This window comes from Gobio gobio (assembly GCF_949357685.1).
Source record: "Gobio gobio genome assembly, chromosome: 6".
In the NCBI taxonomy this organism is placed as follows: Eukaryota; Metazoa; Chordata; class Actinopteri; order Cypriniformes; family Gobionidae; genus Gobio; species Gobio gobio.
Window position 1 is genome coordinate 12077029 of NC_137102.1, and position 17125 is coordinate 12094153.

A 17125-nucleotide genomic window follows, 5' to 3' on the forward strand; every position below is an offset into this window, starting at 1 on the left:
AATTGATCGGTAGAGAAGTAATTATGCCCGAACAGAAACTGTTCGGACCAATGAAATTGTCAGGGCGGGCTTTAGATGATGATGGACAGATGATAAACAGTAACGTAATCATCCACGTCATCAAAAGCCGCTTGGGTTGAGTTTGTTCTAATCCTAAACGGAGAACTTGTTCGTATATGCATTCACCTTTACTATTTCTCTCAGAAATGATGATCGTGTTGGTAAGTACTCTGTGTATCCTTAAATTATTTTTTTTACAACACCGGCAAAGATCGTTCACTAATCTTGTTCTTCTAACGTTAGGCTACTTATTCCAGTGTGCGTGCAGACAGGGTTGCCAAGTTTTTACAACAAAACCCGCCCAATTGCTAACGTTCCTCAAAACTAGCCAAAAACAAGCCCAATAGCTTTCCAGGGGGGTTCTCCGGGAAAAAAAAGGCATTTGGGGGGTAAAATATGTGTTATTTTGGCAGGGCTGGCAGCTAAAAATCGCATTCCTGGGTTTGTATATCACATTATTGGGGTCGCTTCAACCCGCGGACATGGCAACACAGTGCAGTTGAGTTCTGTTGACATTTGACAACTAACGTTGTGCGTCGCTCCGTTGCTCTGATTGGTTGTAGGTCTATCCAATTGCGATCTTTCCTGGTTCGGTTGAAACACGCCCCATAATCACAGCCCAACGGAGCGGTCTCAGACTCATATTCTGACTAGAATTGAGTATGACGACGTCAGGCTACAATTTCTTCAGTGCGTTAAATATTAATAATCTTGATTTGAATTAAGTAATATTTGTGGTTCTTGAAACAGATCAATTTAATTCTCCTTTCACGAATATTTTGATGGAAATTTCACAAATATATTAAGCTATATTTTAAATAAATAATTGGTTATTCGAACACTAAATTCTTTTAGTGAAAAAAACTTAAATTTGAGACAAAATGAACTGTTGGATTTTTAGTCAATTATTTTGGTATGTTCAACTCAAAACATCAAGTAAATGATATTTAGAGATTTTATTAAAGGGATAGTTCACCCAAAAACGAAAATGTGATGTTTTTCTGCTTACCTCTAAGGCATCCAAGATGTAGGTGTCCTCGTTTCTTCAGTAGAACACAAATGAAGATTTTTAACTCCAACCGTTGCTGTATGTCACTCATATAATGCTTGTCAATGGAGTCTAATTCTATTAGAGTAAAATCTTCATTTGTGTTCTACTGAAGAAACGAGGACACCTACACCTTGGATGCCTTAGGGGTAAGCAGAAAAACATCAAATTTTCGTTTTCGGGTGAACTATCCCTTTAAGTTAATAAAGTTAATTATTACTGTGATATTTCCTATAGTAAGCCACTGAATTATTTTTATTAAAGGTAAAAAAAAAACTGATTCGTACAAACACTTAAATTACACTCAAATATTTTTTTATCATAATAATAATAAGTTATATGAAATATTTCTACAAACATTTAAATGGTGGTTGTCATAAAAACTTGCCAGATTTATTCAAACATGAATGAAATATTGAAGAACATTAAAAATTATAATTAATATGCAATATGGTGCATATTTAGCAAAATACTCTCTATAATAATTTTTTTTCTAGCTGAAAACGAGACACTGGATATGGTTTTTCTGAGGTAAATGTGACATTGTTTACAAGCTGTTTTACTGACGTCTTTCCACGGTTTAAACACTGATTGAGCGATTCCATGTGACATGGATTTCGGGGTGTTGTACTGTATCTTTTAACACACTTTCAGATGTTCATTCATGTTTATTTCACACTCTAACTGGTATTAAGGCGTAAGAGAAGATAAATTCATGTGCAGCTTCTCGAGCTGAGCTGAGCCAGAGCGATCTCACGCCACAGCGCCAAAACAGTATTTATGTTTTTGGATTTTGTAATAAAATGGATGTAATCTGAAATCTGAGACTTTATTTCATATGAATAGTAACAAAACACAAAGATTACAAAAATGTATTGCACGGGAGGCGCGCAACAATGTCCCGTTCATTCACCAAATGAAAACAGGATGACAGGATTCTTGGGATTTAAGAATTGATATTGTTTCGTAAAAATGAGAATCGATTAAAATCGAGAAATCAATATTTTTCTACCCAGCCCTAGTAACTACTATACAGTATGAGAAAAAGCAATGATTGAATCATGCATCATTAACATTAACACAACGATTCGTTGAATGAAGCAAATTCTGCCTGTATGAGTGAGTCATTGTATCATTCGCTTGATTCGTTCAGAAACACTGATTGATTAAGGAAACACTGCTACTGTGTTTTACTCAGACACGCAAAGATTTTTATTTCGGCTTCATTTGGAATGAATTTCGTGGACCGTCAGATAATTTTACTGATTTGATTTTTGAAACATTTTCATTTTAGTTCAATTAAATTGTTATTTAACTTATACTTATTTGTGGATCATATTGTGAATTAGAAACACCCTATATGCAGCCAAATGCTGAATTTTAAGAAACAGAAAATCGACAAAATAACTGGCAATATTGTATTTAAAATGTAACTCAGTATTAAATTATTGTTTATTTAACTGCTGTAAAGCAAAATCCCACTTGTTTGCTGTACAGCTCTGCTTGTGTGATATTGCTTTTGAATTATTATTATTAGACCAAGGTTGTTGTTATTAAAAAATGTTTCTCCTTTTTATCTTACGTGCTCCTCTTATTTCTTTTTAAAGGGATAGTTCACCCAATATTGAAAATTAGCCCATAATTTACTCACCCTCAAGTCATCCTAGGTGTTTATGACATTCTTCTTTCAGACAAATAAAATCTGAGTTATATTACAAAAGTCCAGGCTAATCCAAGCATTAGAATTGGATTCATAGTTGCTCTGTTTTTGAAGTCCATAAAAAGTGCATCTGTCCGTCAAATAACATGCTCCACGCGGCTCTGGGGTGTTAATAAAGGCCTTCTGAAGCGAATCGATGCGTTTGTGTAAGAAAAATATCCATATTTAAAACTTTATCTAGTAAACTTTCGGCCCACCGCCGAAAGAAGAATGTCATATACACCTAGGATGACTTGAGGGTGAGTAAATTATGAGCTAATGTTCATTTTTTGGGTGAACTTACCCTTTAATACTTACTATTTATTTCGTATGCATCAGTTATGATTAGCTACTTTATTATAATTTTTTTTATCCTTTCAAACTTGCCTTTCTCTCAAGACTCTCTGAAAGGGCAATGTTCTGTCTTACCACAGTACAGTCCCATGATAGCGCGTCCTGCTATCACCATGAGGTAAGGTGTGCCCATCTTAGCCAGGACCATGAGCAGCCCAGCTGTTATAGCAAGGACATTTATTGCCAGCATGCCTTTGATCCTGCAAATCGATATTATATGAGAGGGCCACAAATGAGTCACATTCTACTGTACCTGAGCATATAAAACTCAATTCTTCAAGATAAAGATATTTCTTGCAATTAACATCCTTGAGTGGTTTCCTTTTTATCTTATTGCAAAGAATAATTCACAAGCACACAGATACTCCACCTTCCACGGAAGTCGCTAACAAAGCTCACTAGAAAGGAGGACACCATGCCTCCAACGGCGAAGATGGCCACGGACAAGGACCAGTACATGACCACAGAAGGATCAGAAGCTTCTTCAAGTTCTGTGGCGTTTCCTCCTTCTCTACGGGCCAGTTCTTCATTATAGACACCGAGAGATCTTGCATAGTGCCTCTCAATGACCTACAACACAAATGACACACTGCCATAACAAATCCTATCCTAGTGATACAGAACAATAGTCCTCTCTCTTGAAGATATAATCTTAAGTAGATAATTCCATATCATTCTGGCTCAGAAGGCAGTTGGGAGTGTGAAGGTTGTAATGCTGGTGTGATGACTGACCTTCTGTGGGGCATTGATGACGCCCAGGCTGTATCCCATCTGCAGAGAGCCAAGTGCGGCTGTGAACACTGCCAGAGCGAGTGTGCCTGTTAACTGCTACGAGACAGGAAAACAGAAACCGTTAACACATACACACACATAAAAGTTCATTTACTGTATTGATTCATTCTTTATTAAGGTGAAATTAGGGTAACACTTTACAATACGGTTTCATCTGTTAAAGCTGCACTATGTAACTTTTCCGTCCGCTAGAGGTCGCCTATTCAAAACAAAGGCGTAGTTTGATGACGCCAAGTTTGAGCACGGATTCATGGGAGATGTCGTCTTCACCTCACAGCGGTGGAAAAGAATCGGGATAGGACTCGGGCAGAAATCATGTTCATGGATGTGATTATCGACCGAGTGTTGTGGAGCTGAGCAAGGCTGCAGGAGTGATTGTTAATAAGAAGAGCGGAACATACGTCTCGCGAGCAGCGGGACTATTATTATGCCACAGTCGCCGGCGGCTTTTCCGGTCATGAGTATGAGGTAACGCAGCTCTGTTTATCATATTAGATACATCTGAGTGTGTTGAAAATGATGTGACGTTACTCTGTGCGTTAGCTTGGCGGCTGCTTATATAAAAAAATTATATAATTTATATATTTCACTTGTTGCACACTGCAGTAAGAGTAAAGTAAACTCCAAAGGAGAAACCGAGGGTAAGGCAGATATGATGCAATTGACAGGCGACTCCCTCTCACGTCCCGGTTCCTTGGTTAAAATAGCAATTTTCTCACAATTTACAAATAGTTGGAAACATTTGGGATATTGTGAGTACTCAACTGAACAAAATATATATAACACTGGCCTAGTGGTTTTTCGATATTTTACTGAAAAAAATGTACATTAATAATTTAACATTAGTTATAACTTAAGAATGTGAACAATACTTCAGCATTTATTTTGAACTAACGTTAATGTTAAGGTCAACATTTACTAATACAGATCAAAAGCTGTATTTGTTGACATTAGTTAATGCACACTGAACTAACATGAACCATGGTTAATAAATGCTGTAAAAACAGGCTGCTCATCATTTGTTAAATATTGGATGAAGCATTAACTAATGTTAACAAAGGTGTCCTTATTGTTAATGAAATTAGACAAACAAAATGACCTGCAAAAACAATACTCATATTTTACTCTTAATTATATAATCTGTAATTAGAGAAATGTTTGTGAACCAAAATATAATGCATGCATCACACTCTAAGAATGAACAATTCAATTTTAAACAATTTTAACGTTTTAATTTAAGCACAATGAACAGATAAAGTTGGATTAACACATTTTACTCATAATTAAGATGCAACTAAAAAAAAATGAAAATGCTTCTAAAATATCTGAAATGTAGATAAATGTATTTTGTGCAGTCAACAACATTAGTAATACCGCAGTAAACAGAACTAAAGCTCTTGATAGTCTGAAAATCTCTGGTAATACTAATGTAACAGTGTTTATTGCTCATATTACGTTGCTACAATTATCTACTATAGTAACAACAACAATGCGCAATTACAAGCAACCTCACCAAATGTGTGTATAGAGCAGGTATCAGTCACATTATCAAGCACTTATGCAAATACACACTTATGTAAATAAACAGTCATACAAATAGAATGACCAGCTTCTTTGTACATTAACTAAAAACTGTACATTTGCATTTAGGCTCTGAATCCATATTTCACAGAATCCTGGTTATTCATTCATCCATTTACAACTAAATGATTGTTTATTTAGTCAAATCACAGAAATGTGATTGATGATGAATACCAGAAACAAATCACAGCATGAATGACATCTTCATTTATGATTTTGCATCATCCCTGCGGTCTCATTCACACAAGAGTAAATTCAAGATTTTAAAATTAAACATGCATTTAGTATGATCAACAATACAGACTCAAATCAAACTGCATTTCCATTATCCAGTTGAATTGGTGAAAACGGATGATATAAATTTACCTTCTCCATTTTGCATGAAGCGCCAGCAAAAGCCGCTTTTGGTCGTTAATAGAGGCTCCAAGGTTCTCGGCTGATTTCCCAATATTTAGTAAATGATCAATCCTGTCACTGCAGGATCATGCTGTACACAGGTGCTCTGCTGGAGACCTTCTGCCCTGATCCGGATAATGATGTCCACGTCCATCCCTGTTTATATGGTGCTTTAGGAAAATAATTTTCCTCACTGAATACCAGACTATTATTTCACTCTTAACTGTGGTGAACATGCCAACTTACATGATTTTAAGGGATTTTAATAAATGTTTGTGGTGCAAATATTGAAAAATGACAGGGGCCAGTTGCATAAACTATGCCATTATGTGAAGACAGTGTCTTAAGATCTAGTATGAGCCACTAGCAGTTAGGCAATTGGCATTCAGTCTTACTTTTCGTATCAAATTAGGCCAGTCTATGTTTTTATGTAACTGATTTTAAAAAGTTATGAACAGTCTTGAAGAAAAAAATGTATGTCTAACTTATAAGACTAGTCTTAACGTCAACCGGCCCCAGGTGTCAGCATTGCAAGATTGGTGCTTTTTTGCATAGCACAACAAAATAGCTGGAAAAGACAAACGTGCTTAAGCAAGAGGAGTTAATGTATTACACCTATCAGAGCAAAGTTCTCAGCGCTCAGTGATACCGGGTGTCTCATGAGCTCTGTAAAAACAGCCAAAGATACAACAGAGGGAGGGACACAAAGACACGAGCCAAAAAAGGTACTTATTTGTTTTATTTTTTTCTTATCATAAAATAAAAAAAAACTAAACCAAAAAGAGGAGGACATAGTGCTTCTATCACCGTAACAGAACTGAAAATCTTGTTTACAGCTTCTGAAAGAACGACGATCGTTAAAAATGTGTTAAGACAGAAACGTTAAGTAACCATTCTTGAGTGTCAAATAAAGTAGTTCATTAAAAGAGCTCAGCGTGGTTCTTTCCTAGCACTGGCTGAACACAGTGTTTCACACAGCATACATACATCAGCAGGACATTATTGCTAAAAACCTCTCATTCCCTCACCATTAAAATATCTTCTTTTGCTATGTAAGAGATGTGAACGAAATATACATATCTATATAGTGTGCAAACATCAAGTGACTTTGAGAACATCTAAAGCGTTGAACTGAGGACAACGGCAAACATACAAAACAAAACCCAAAAAAGCAATAAACTGAAGGGAGAGAGAAAAAAAAAAAGAGCTAACGATACAAAAACAATACATTACGGTTAATATCGGTTGACCTACTGTGGTAGTTCTGTACCAACTATTGTACCAGGAAGTTGAGATCAACATCTGTGATATTTGAGTCCAAGAGACCAGATAATTATTTTCCCTTTTTGGAATGTTTCGAGCCCCAGGTTTTTGGGACCGATTAAGCATTGTTGCAAAATAAAAGTGCAAGAAGCTACAGCTCAATACATCAATGCCAAGTCTTTTGTCTAAATGTTGAGAAGATGGCTGAAACGTCAAAGCTATGGCGTAAGAATATTAAATGCAAAAAAATTGAAAATCAATGTGCCTTTAATGGTTGATTTCACATGGGTTAACCTGTGCTAGGCACTATAAAGAAATCTAAACAAGTCAGCATTAATTCCCAATAGTCACTGAAATACAGGTGCTTTTATCCTTTTTCTTATTTTTTTAATATATTTTTTTGTTGATCTCAGATATCATGTTGCTCTGACATTCACATCGCACAACATCTGATCCAGTGTCTACACAAACATGCAAGCAGTGAGGGGGGGGCGTTTTCTTCCACGTGTGACTATATTTCGTGCTCCTGTTTCATCATGTTTCAAACATTCCAAAAAAGGACCAGAGAAGATAAAGAAAGCATGGTTTGCAACTTAGAAGATCCGTTCACGATCCGTTCAACTCCCGTCTTTCCAACCTCAAAGCTATAAAACAAACTAAACTATATTTTCATACAGTACTTTTGATAAATGTACAGTATATGGATCTTGTTGACAATATACAAATGAGCACCAGTGTTATTAGTTTCTTTTGAGCATGTCCATGTTCTCTTTCGAGAAACCGAGCACACGACGGGCATCACAGATATTTGTGAAACTGGCAGAACTGTTTGCCAATATCGTAAAGTGTAACATCAAGAGACTAAAACTTGGTCTTAGCCTGGGTGCTTGCTAATGTTATCCCCACGTTTGTTATCTTTTAAATACTGTCCAATTCTTTACAATCATGCAACTGACTAAAATTCATTGAAAACTGAAAAAAGTCCATCGAAACCAATGGGAAACCAGGGACAGGAACGTAAAGGGGAGGATCCTAAAAGAACAGGCTTCACCGGAGGCCACAAATAAGGTCTAAAACCGAGTTCAAGTTAATCAGCCCCCTCTTCTGGGAACTGCGTGCCACTGCGGGTGACGTCAGATACTGCACCTCCATGAGCCGTGTGCAGAGCGCCAGTGCTCTCCCTACGGGACTGTCTCCAGGCTCACTCCTCAGAGTCTCTAAAATATTTTTTAAAATGTTTTTCAGACCAAAGTGTCAATGTACCGTGCGCTCACAGATGCAATGCGGACAGGAAAAAGGCTCCACAGTGTTGGGTCTGCAGAAGCTTCACCAGTTCATCAGAGAATTTCTGTTCAACGTCATGAAGAACACTTGACTGCTGCCGCCTGATCGGACCGAGGCGAAGAACACCTGCACAGCAAAACGAGAACTGTTAGCTTGTCCAAAATGTTCGAAGCTCTACATTTGGAGATGATCTAAAACAATACCAGTCTACACAGTGTTGAAGAGCCTAACCTTGTCGTTCCTCTCACAGAGGAACTTAAGTCTCTGAGCTCTCTTGTGCATGAAAACACCATCAAGGTGGCCCGTTTCAACAGAGCGGATCTCAATGGCTTTCTCTCCCCAGCCCATGATCTGGTTGGAGTGGATATAAGCTGCCAAACAGAACATTATAAATGATGAATAAACAATATTATCATAGTTAGACAATAAATCATGGTTGTTATTTGAATGTAAAAATGTGAATAACTATTTTACTACATCAGCTACTAAAAACACCCTGCTGGCGATTATCATTACGTTTTTTTGTTTATGATATTTTGTTTAAATTCTTGAGGGACTATTCCTAAAAGGGATAGTCCACTAATAAATAAAAAATTAGAAACACAGTAGTCATTTATACAGAATGTCCAAGCAGCTCTCTTCCATTTAATGACAGTGAAGACTGCAAGTGAGACTTTTACTGAAATAAATGACTTAAACCCTCATATGGCTTCAGAAGAACTGGGATACAGCAAATAAAAGCTGTATTGATGACTTAAAAATGTATTATGTCTTCCTGGTCCCCATCTATGGAGTGAAAACCTTCCACAAATGCACGCGAGACGAGATCCACACACACAAAGCAATCCACAATGCACGCGAGAGACCACACACAGCAATCATGCATTATTGTCCTTAGAGTCTTTGCTCACAATCCACAAATGCTTTATCTGTACCTGTAATTTAATGCACAGTAAATCACAAGTCTTTGCATTGGTGTTGTTCTGCCTTATAATGCCCCTAAATATGCTCTTTTGTAGCTGTGGAATCTTTTGAGACTGTCATTCCGTGGCCTTGATTCACAAATGCACAGAAGCCTATCTGTATCTGTCCCCATTACCTGCAAAGATGCGATACAGTGTCCTTCATCCAGACGCTTACCGGCCTTCGCGCAGAATCTTCCAAAGGGCTAGATTCATTTCGTTTTCTGACTTGGCGAGCAGCGAGACAACTTAAGTCTAAACATTTTTCACTATATATCATATACATGCAAATATAGAGTAAAAACAAACCCTTTTTTGTCTTCTACGTGAAAAACCAGTCGTTGTTCATCTTTTTTTTTTCAAGTTTAGTAAATGGACAGATCAAAAAAAGATGAACAACAACCGGCTCATCGGATTCACCACAAAAGGCGCAAATGAGGCAAATCACACGTTTAAACTTTTGCATGTAATGGTTTGTTTGATAATTGTTTACTTGAGGGTAATACTTGTGGATTCTTTTGAAAGAAATCTTTTACTTTGTTGGTTAAATTATGTGGAAATGTTTAGACTTAAGTTGTCTCGCTGCTCGCCAAGTCAAAAACGAAATGAATCTAGCCCTTTGGAAGATTCAGCACGAAGGCCGGTAAGCGCCCTCTGGAGGAAGGACACTGTATCGCATCTTTGCAGGTAATGGGGACAGATACAGATAGGCTTCTGTGCATTTGTGAATCAAGGCCACGGAACGACAGTCTCAAAAGATTCCACATCTACAAAAGAGCATATTTAGGGGCATTATAAGGCAGAACAACACCAATGCAAAAGACTCGTTATTTACTGTGCATTAAATTTCAGGTACAGATAAAGCATTTGTGGATTGTGAGCAAAGACTCTAAGGACAATAATGCATGATTGCTGTGTGTGGTCTCTCACGTGCATTGTGGATTGCTTTGTGTGTGTGTGTGTGTGTGTGTGTGTGTGTGTGTGTGTGTGTGTGTGTGTGTGTGTGTGTGTGTGTGTGTGTGTGTGTGTGTGTGTGTGGATCTAGTCTCGCGTGCATTGTGGATTGGTGCACGCATGTGGATCTCTAGCGTGCATTTGTGGATTGGTGCGTGCGCATGTGGATTTCTCGCGTGCATTTGTGGAAGGTTTAGATACTGTTTTCACTCCATACCCATCTACTTTCATTGTATTAAACAGAACGGTTTGGACATTCTGCTAAATATTTTCCGGAGTGTCTATTTACACCAAGTGCAAATAGCGTGCCTTGTTTGCAAGTGCTATTTGCACTAGCTCCGCCTAACAACGCCTGTTTGGGAAAAACAAGATAAAAAAAAATAGGCATATTTCAATGTTTTCAGTGGCGTAGTCAGTAAAGCATAAGACTTAAAGATCTAGGTTTTGACGCGATTGACCCGAGTTCAAATCCGCCTTTTGCAGAGCTCGCTCTTCTCTATTTTCCCATCACATAGGAAAGGCGTTTACTTTCAATAAAAATACACTGTTATTATTGTATCCTGTTTATGTACAAAAATACTGAGGTGCAAATAGTACGTATCTGTCAAAATAAAGTATAAATAGCATTTGATAACTATTTAAATAGAATATATCACTATTTTCACTTAGTATGCTATTTCACTTAGTAAATAGCATCTACAGCTATTTGCACTTAGTGTAAATATCATCTATCGCTATGAAAATATGTTACTTGCACTTAGTGTAAATAGCATCTATTGAATAGCTGCTGCCAATATTTTCACAACTCCCTACATAAAGTTGGATAAACAAGAATATCAAACTTTATTATATACAGTATAACAAATCTCAATGCAAAATGTAAAACTATATTGTTGCCCAGCTCTAGTCTGATAAATGCAACTATAAGGCAATGAGCATATTACAATTTTATAAACATTAACATCATGATTTTCTGCAAAGCTGTTTTGAAACTGTGTGTATTGTGAAAAGCGTTAATCTCCTTTGGTCTTGCAAGAAAAAGAGCAAGTCATACAAGTTTAGAACAACATGAGTGAGTAAGGGCTGAGTAAATGACAAAACTATCCTTATAAAATACACTCTGAATGCCATGACATCTTTTCATACATACAGTCTATTTTTCCACCACCCCACGGACGATTAACAAGCATTGCATAGGAATCGGCCTAAAAAAGAATAATTCTGTCCGTGAACACTACTAATAATCATAACAGCCTGCCAAACACTCCCCCATTGAGATTATTATATATGATAAAGTGTGCCAAAAGCCCTAAATCCTCCAGATAACGTTACACAAACCAGCTCACACAGACAGAACCATGTTCATACTTCTCAAAACATGAGAGAAGTTGAAGCCAAGTTTGTGTGTTTTTGAACTCTGGGTGAACTACTTTTATCTCCTCCCACAAGGCAGAGGATTGTGTGGCGGCCCCTTGCTGTTTTCATGCACTTCTGTTGGCCGCGCATCCCTCAGCTCTGCCCATGTGCTGGCAGAACAAACTAACACAATCATACACTGCGGTAGAGGCCATTCGGCTATCAGTGCCACTCTGAATGTGGAATCAGGGAGATATTAGTCGGCACAGGGAAATATGCTACGTTTTTGTAAGCATTTTCTGAAGAGAAATATTGAATAAATATTAATAGGAGTCATTCTCCGGTCACTATGGCTTGATTTCTTGTACAGCTGGGATGGGGTACAGCTGTATGTTTCTATTGAAACAAAAAGACTCACCAACAGAGGTGGGCATCTCTCCCCACTGCAAGACAACGTCCTTGGTGATTCTGCCGTAAGTGTTGACATAAACGCCCTCATCTTCATAACACAGAAGCATCTCCATGCCATCAGTCTTGGGAAGCACCACGATGGCATGAGGGGTCACACTGCTCTGAATCTAAAAGAGAGAGAGAGAAGAAAGGGTTATTTGCAGATCATGCTTCAGTGCTTAAAGAGACCATTAGAGGGCCTCATATTCAATTTACATATATTCATTGCGTATAGTATTCAGCCACGACTCATCTGTATGGGCAGAAAAATCTCTTTATAAACTAAAATCCCAAATGTGTTCAGCATTATCAGCAGGATATATTAAAATTTAGCACATGACTTCGGCAGGCAGGTTTCATAATACTACGGTGAGGGTGCGTGAGTGCTCCCCAGTGCACCACAGTTTTCCAATGTAAATCTGTGGTGGAAATGGAACTGCAGTGAACTCTAAAAGGCCTGTGCACACCAGGACGATTATCGCGTGCGCTTATCGCCAGCATTTTCGGCGCGTCTGTGCTCACACCCAAGCGATTTTCACTGGCGATGCACCGAGTGAACTTGCAAATTAAGTAGATGGCACTCCCGGTTCACATGGTGGTGCTGCGCCACTTTACACACTTTTTGCTAACTGGCAAGCAGCATTTGCAGCTCATCTTCTTTGGTTAAATCCAAAATCACCCCCTATGCCCTCAAATAGGGCACTATTTGAGGGAACAGCTATTTGTAGTGGGGTCCGAAACCATAGTGGACGGTACCATAGTTATTGAGTGCACTCATTCAATCCCACATTGCACCGCAATGACTAACGTAGGAAATAGTGAATGAAGGTTTAGGGGGCGATTTCGGATTCAGCCTTCGTCTACTTACTTCCTCTTCGTCATATCAATGTGTGCTCGCCAAGACTGTTTTGTGCCGTTTTGTTACTGTAACTTCAGCAGCTCCAGGCACGTGAACAAAAGCACCAGAGAAAGGCTTCAGATAGGCCTCCATTGGCATTCAGTGCATTTACACTCCCAAGACGCATAAAAGGCACTTAAAATGTTGTTACAAAGTCCATCTCACCACAGTGACTCTGCAATAATTTTACGATGCGACGACAATAGTTTTTGTGCGCAAAAAAAAAAATCAAAATGACACCTTTATCCAACTTGTTATTGTCTTCCGTGTGTGCCTCCACGACGCATGCGCGAGAATATAACGCAGATCCGGCGTTCGGACACATGACCCAGAAGCGATTTGTTTACAAGCAGAGGAAGACGCGCGTGTCTAAGCTGTTGGATTCTACATTGATCGTGCTTTAGGTCTCGGCGTAGTTCTCAAAATGGGGCTTAAGTGTGCATTTCATGGATTCCCGAACGCTGGCGCTACGTCATATTCTCGCGCATGCGTCGTGGAGGCACACACGGAAGACAATAACAAGTTGGATAAAGGTGTTATTTTGATTTTTTTTTGCGCACAAAAACTATTGTCGTCGCATCGTAAGATTATTATAGAGTCACTGTGGTGAGATGGACTTTGTAACGACGTTTTAAGTGCCTTTTATGGGTCTTGGGAGTATAAATGTACTGAATGCCAATGGAGACCTATCTGAAGCCTTTCTCAGCCATCAGCTTTCAACAAAAATATCTTCATTTGTGTTCCGAATATGAATGGAGGTCTTACGGGTGTCGAACGACATGAGGGTGAGTAATTAATGACAGAATTTTCATTTTTGGGTGAACTAACCCTTTAACGCACCGCGTTAAAACAAAAAAACGAACCCAAGGCATTTTTTTTTTAAGTACACTTTTATGCCTGCCGTTTTGCGTGTCGGTGCACACTAACATTGGCGCCCTTTGTTCAGTCACGTGGCGTTAAGTGGCGGCAGTAAACGCTTGTGAAAATCGTCCCGGTGTGAACAGGCCTTAAGGCTACGTTCACATTGTCAGTGCAAATCCAATTATTTGTGCATCCCATTGGAATCAGATCTAAAATTGACTAAATTATCCACATAGTGTATCGCAACTATTCAGATCAGATTTGTGTAACGTGTGGTGCGCTTTCGTTTTCCAGAATATCTGCATTTGTTTCTATAGCGTTGGTAGTTATACACAAAAAAAAACAACAACCACAATTGCAACACGGAGGGGTTTGCAATAGAGATGCTGCCATATTTACAACACGATAATGTGTAGCTGCCACGCTGGACTGCCATGTTTACTATAACAATAGCCACGTTTACATGCGCACTTTTTTGTCATTCCGATTAAAATCATTCCGATTGAAAGATTCAGTGGGCTGTTTACATGAGACGTTATCTAAACCGATCTGGTGTTTACATGTGCTGACTTTCAGTCGGAATCATTTTGTGACATGCGCACACAGTTTGTCTGCCGCATCAGATTCGTTACGTTAGTATCGTGGATCAATAGTTCTGTGTTGGTAATTTTTATATTTATTTATTTTTCTGTGGGCGGACATGCACTAGTTTAAACTTATTTATGTCCTATACAGTGGCTATTTCAACAGATGTGAATGATGAATGCGGAATCAAAATGAATTCAATTCATTTATTTTGAAAAACACAAAATTAACTATAAAATGCACCCAAATTATTAATAAAAACAAAGGATGTATGGTGAAACGAGAATGAAAGCATTCAAGACGTGCTCCGCATACTAGTAGCCTACTAAATGCATAGATATTTCAGATGATTAAGGAAAGATACCATAATCCAAAGGTATAAATATTAACAAAAGTAATTAAAGTAGACTGTGGGTAATGTTACTTAACCAATTTGAAGCAGTTGTTTAACTTTTTTTTTGTATCAAACTTACGAGAAACAAAATGTTGACACGTCCTCTCCAGCAGCTTGAATGTTCCCCGTTGCAATGGCAACTCTCAACGGCCACCAGGACTTATACAGTTTTATAAAAGCTATTCATTATTTGTTGTAAAGTGTAAGAATCATCTCAGAAAAATAAATTCTTCTGTCAGGCGCAGTTGAAGCCTAGGACAAACGCTGTCAAGATAAGATGGTGTAGCCAGGCTATGTCTGTGTCATTATTCCAACATCATATTTCGTAACATGTTATGAACAAAAAGTTTAATACCTCAGAAAAATGTACTTTCCTCTCTTGTCAACATTAGCCTGGTGGGAGTGCGGCGTGCGCGCTATATATCACGTCACAGAAAGACGTGCACTCAAAGTAATCGGATCAGGTCGTTTCCATGGTGGAATTTTTCGTTTGATCGGTTCATGAGAAGGTTTATCCCACCCCTCTCAAACCGATTACAATTTCATTCGGTTTGGCCATTTTTATTCCGATTGAGGTGTTTATATGGGGCATTTTCATTCGGATTGGACTTTTAAACCGATTACAGTGCTCCATGTAAACGCACCTAATGTCTGACATTTATCGTGGTGTGAGAAAGTCACATAAACCACACAAAATCCATATAGAGCGGTCAGACAGAAAAGGGTTTCCAGAAATGCGTATTTGAATGGTTTCACAACGTTTTTTTTGCATTTCACACTTGCTAAATCTGATTGGATTTTAAAAGGATATGCACAAAAATCATATTTGGACTGACAGTCTGAACAAGAGTTAATTGAGATCCATTATTTTCACATCACCTTACATAAACCTCACTCCAGCTATGTGTATATTTGTCTGCATCAGGTCAGTAACTAGTCGGCATGTCTGTTCTTCCTTATAGGTAAATAAGGAGTAGCGTATCAAATGAATGAAATTATAATTCTATGCGCGTGTCGTGTGTACTTAGAGCCTGTCAATCAACATTAGAGCACCACCCTCAGGCTGAATTACGCAAGGACATTAGACCTCTGCCAAAAGTGTGTCTGCATGTGTTCAATGATTAGCTTACAATATAAAAGCTTACAAACTGTTTATCCTAAACTAGCATTAGGACGAAGGCCCAATCCCAATTTTATTTGCCCTACCTAAATTTACAGTCAGAAGCCACTACTGATAGTCTTTAATAAAAGAGCACATTCAAATTCCACCAATAACTGCATTTTCTTTTCTACAGAACGAGTAAATACCTTCCATCTTCCTCAAAGCTTCTGAAACCTTTCTTACATATTTCACACTTTCAAGTGGCGTGAAGAAACCTTAACATGTGGAGGCACGTTCTTTCACCAAGAATAGACTACAACCCCCCAGAGCAACATTGCCAAGGGAACCTCTGAACCAATTAAGAGGGTGTGCCTTTGCCATTGCTGCACCAAAACTTTGGAATAGTTTACCTGTCTCTATTAGAACTGCCTCTACATTGCACGAGTTTAAAGCAAAACTCAAAACTTATTTTTTTTCTCTGGCTTTTAATTGTAGATGATTTGTGCTGTGTCTGGTCTGTTTTGTGTCCTAATGTATGTTTTAGCCTACATGGTGCTATATTTTTACTAATATTAGATATAATGTACAGCACCTTGGTCAACAATTGTTGTTTTTAATGGTGCTATATAAATAAAGCTGAGTTGAGTTGAGTGTTTCCCATGACGGGCTCCCCTACCCAGAAGCACAACTAAATGGTGTTTTTACAAATGCCAAACCACAGCCTAGTATAACTGAGACTAAACAGTTGCATTCATGTTTAATTTGTGGTTATAAATGATTTGTGCTGTAAATATATTGACTGCAAAAATAAATCAGTTTCTATGAGGTTAATTTCAAAAACATAACTTACATGTGATGGTATGTAGATGTCATAGGGGCTTCCAGAATCCACATCTATGACGTGAAAGCCCACACTAGAGCCATAGATGACCTTTAACCTCTGACCCTCTTCTACAGTCAGGTCGACCAGCTGAGGCCTGTGCTGCAGTTCTGTGAACGACTGCCAGAGAGAAAGAGATACAGATGGATGCTGAGTCTGGGGAACTGGTTAAACAGAATAATGTGTAAATGAAAGAAAATGCCTTA

General features: G+C 38.3%; 2 protein-coding genes across 6 annotated transcripts in view; both read right to left on the bottom strand.

The window, feature by feature from the left end:
* The window catches only part of slc2a2 (solute carrier family 2 member 2), a 17476-nt gene extending 10905 nt beyond the window's left edge, over positions 1-6571 (bottom strand). The window contains exons 1-4 of the mRNA XM_079820534.1: positions 5901-6571; positions 3894-3989; positions 3532-3731; positions 3237-3361 (exon numbers count right to left, since the gene is read on the bottom strand). Coding sequence (XP_079676660.1) covers positions 3237-3361; positions 3532-3731; positions 3894-3989; positions 5901-5909 — 430 coding nt within the window. The 5' untranslated portion in view covers positions 5910-6571. The remainder of the gene's footprint in view (positions 1-3236; positions 3362-3531; positions 3732-3893; positions 3990-5900) is intronic.
* An 83-nt stretch (positions 6572-6654) lies between these two features.
* The window catches only part of tnika (TRAF2 and NCK interacting kinase a), a 117524-nt gene continuing 107053 nt past the window's right edge, over positions 6655-17125 (bottom strand). For all 5 annotated transcript variants that reach the window (XM_079819091.1, XM_079819089.1, XM_079819088.1 and 2 more), the window contains 4 exons: positions 16890-17039; positions 12168-12327; positions 8709-8848; positions 6655-8603 (listed from right to left, as the gene is read on the bottom strand). In XM_079819091.1, coding sequence (XP_079675217.1) covers positions 8520-8603; positions 8709-8848; positions 12168-12327; positions 16890-17039 — 534 coding nt within the window. In that variant the 3' untranslated portion in view covers positions 6655-8519. The remainder of the gene's footprint in view (positions 8604-8708; positions 8849-12167; positions 12328-16889; positions 17040-17125) is intronic.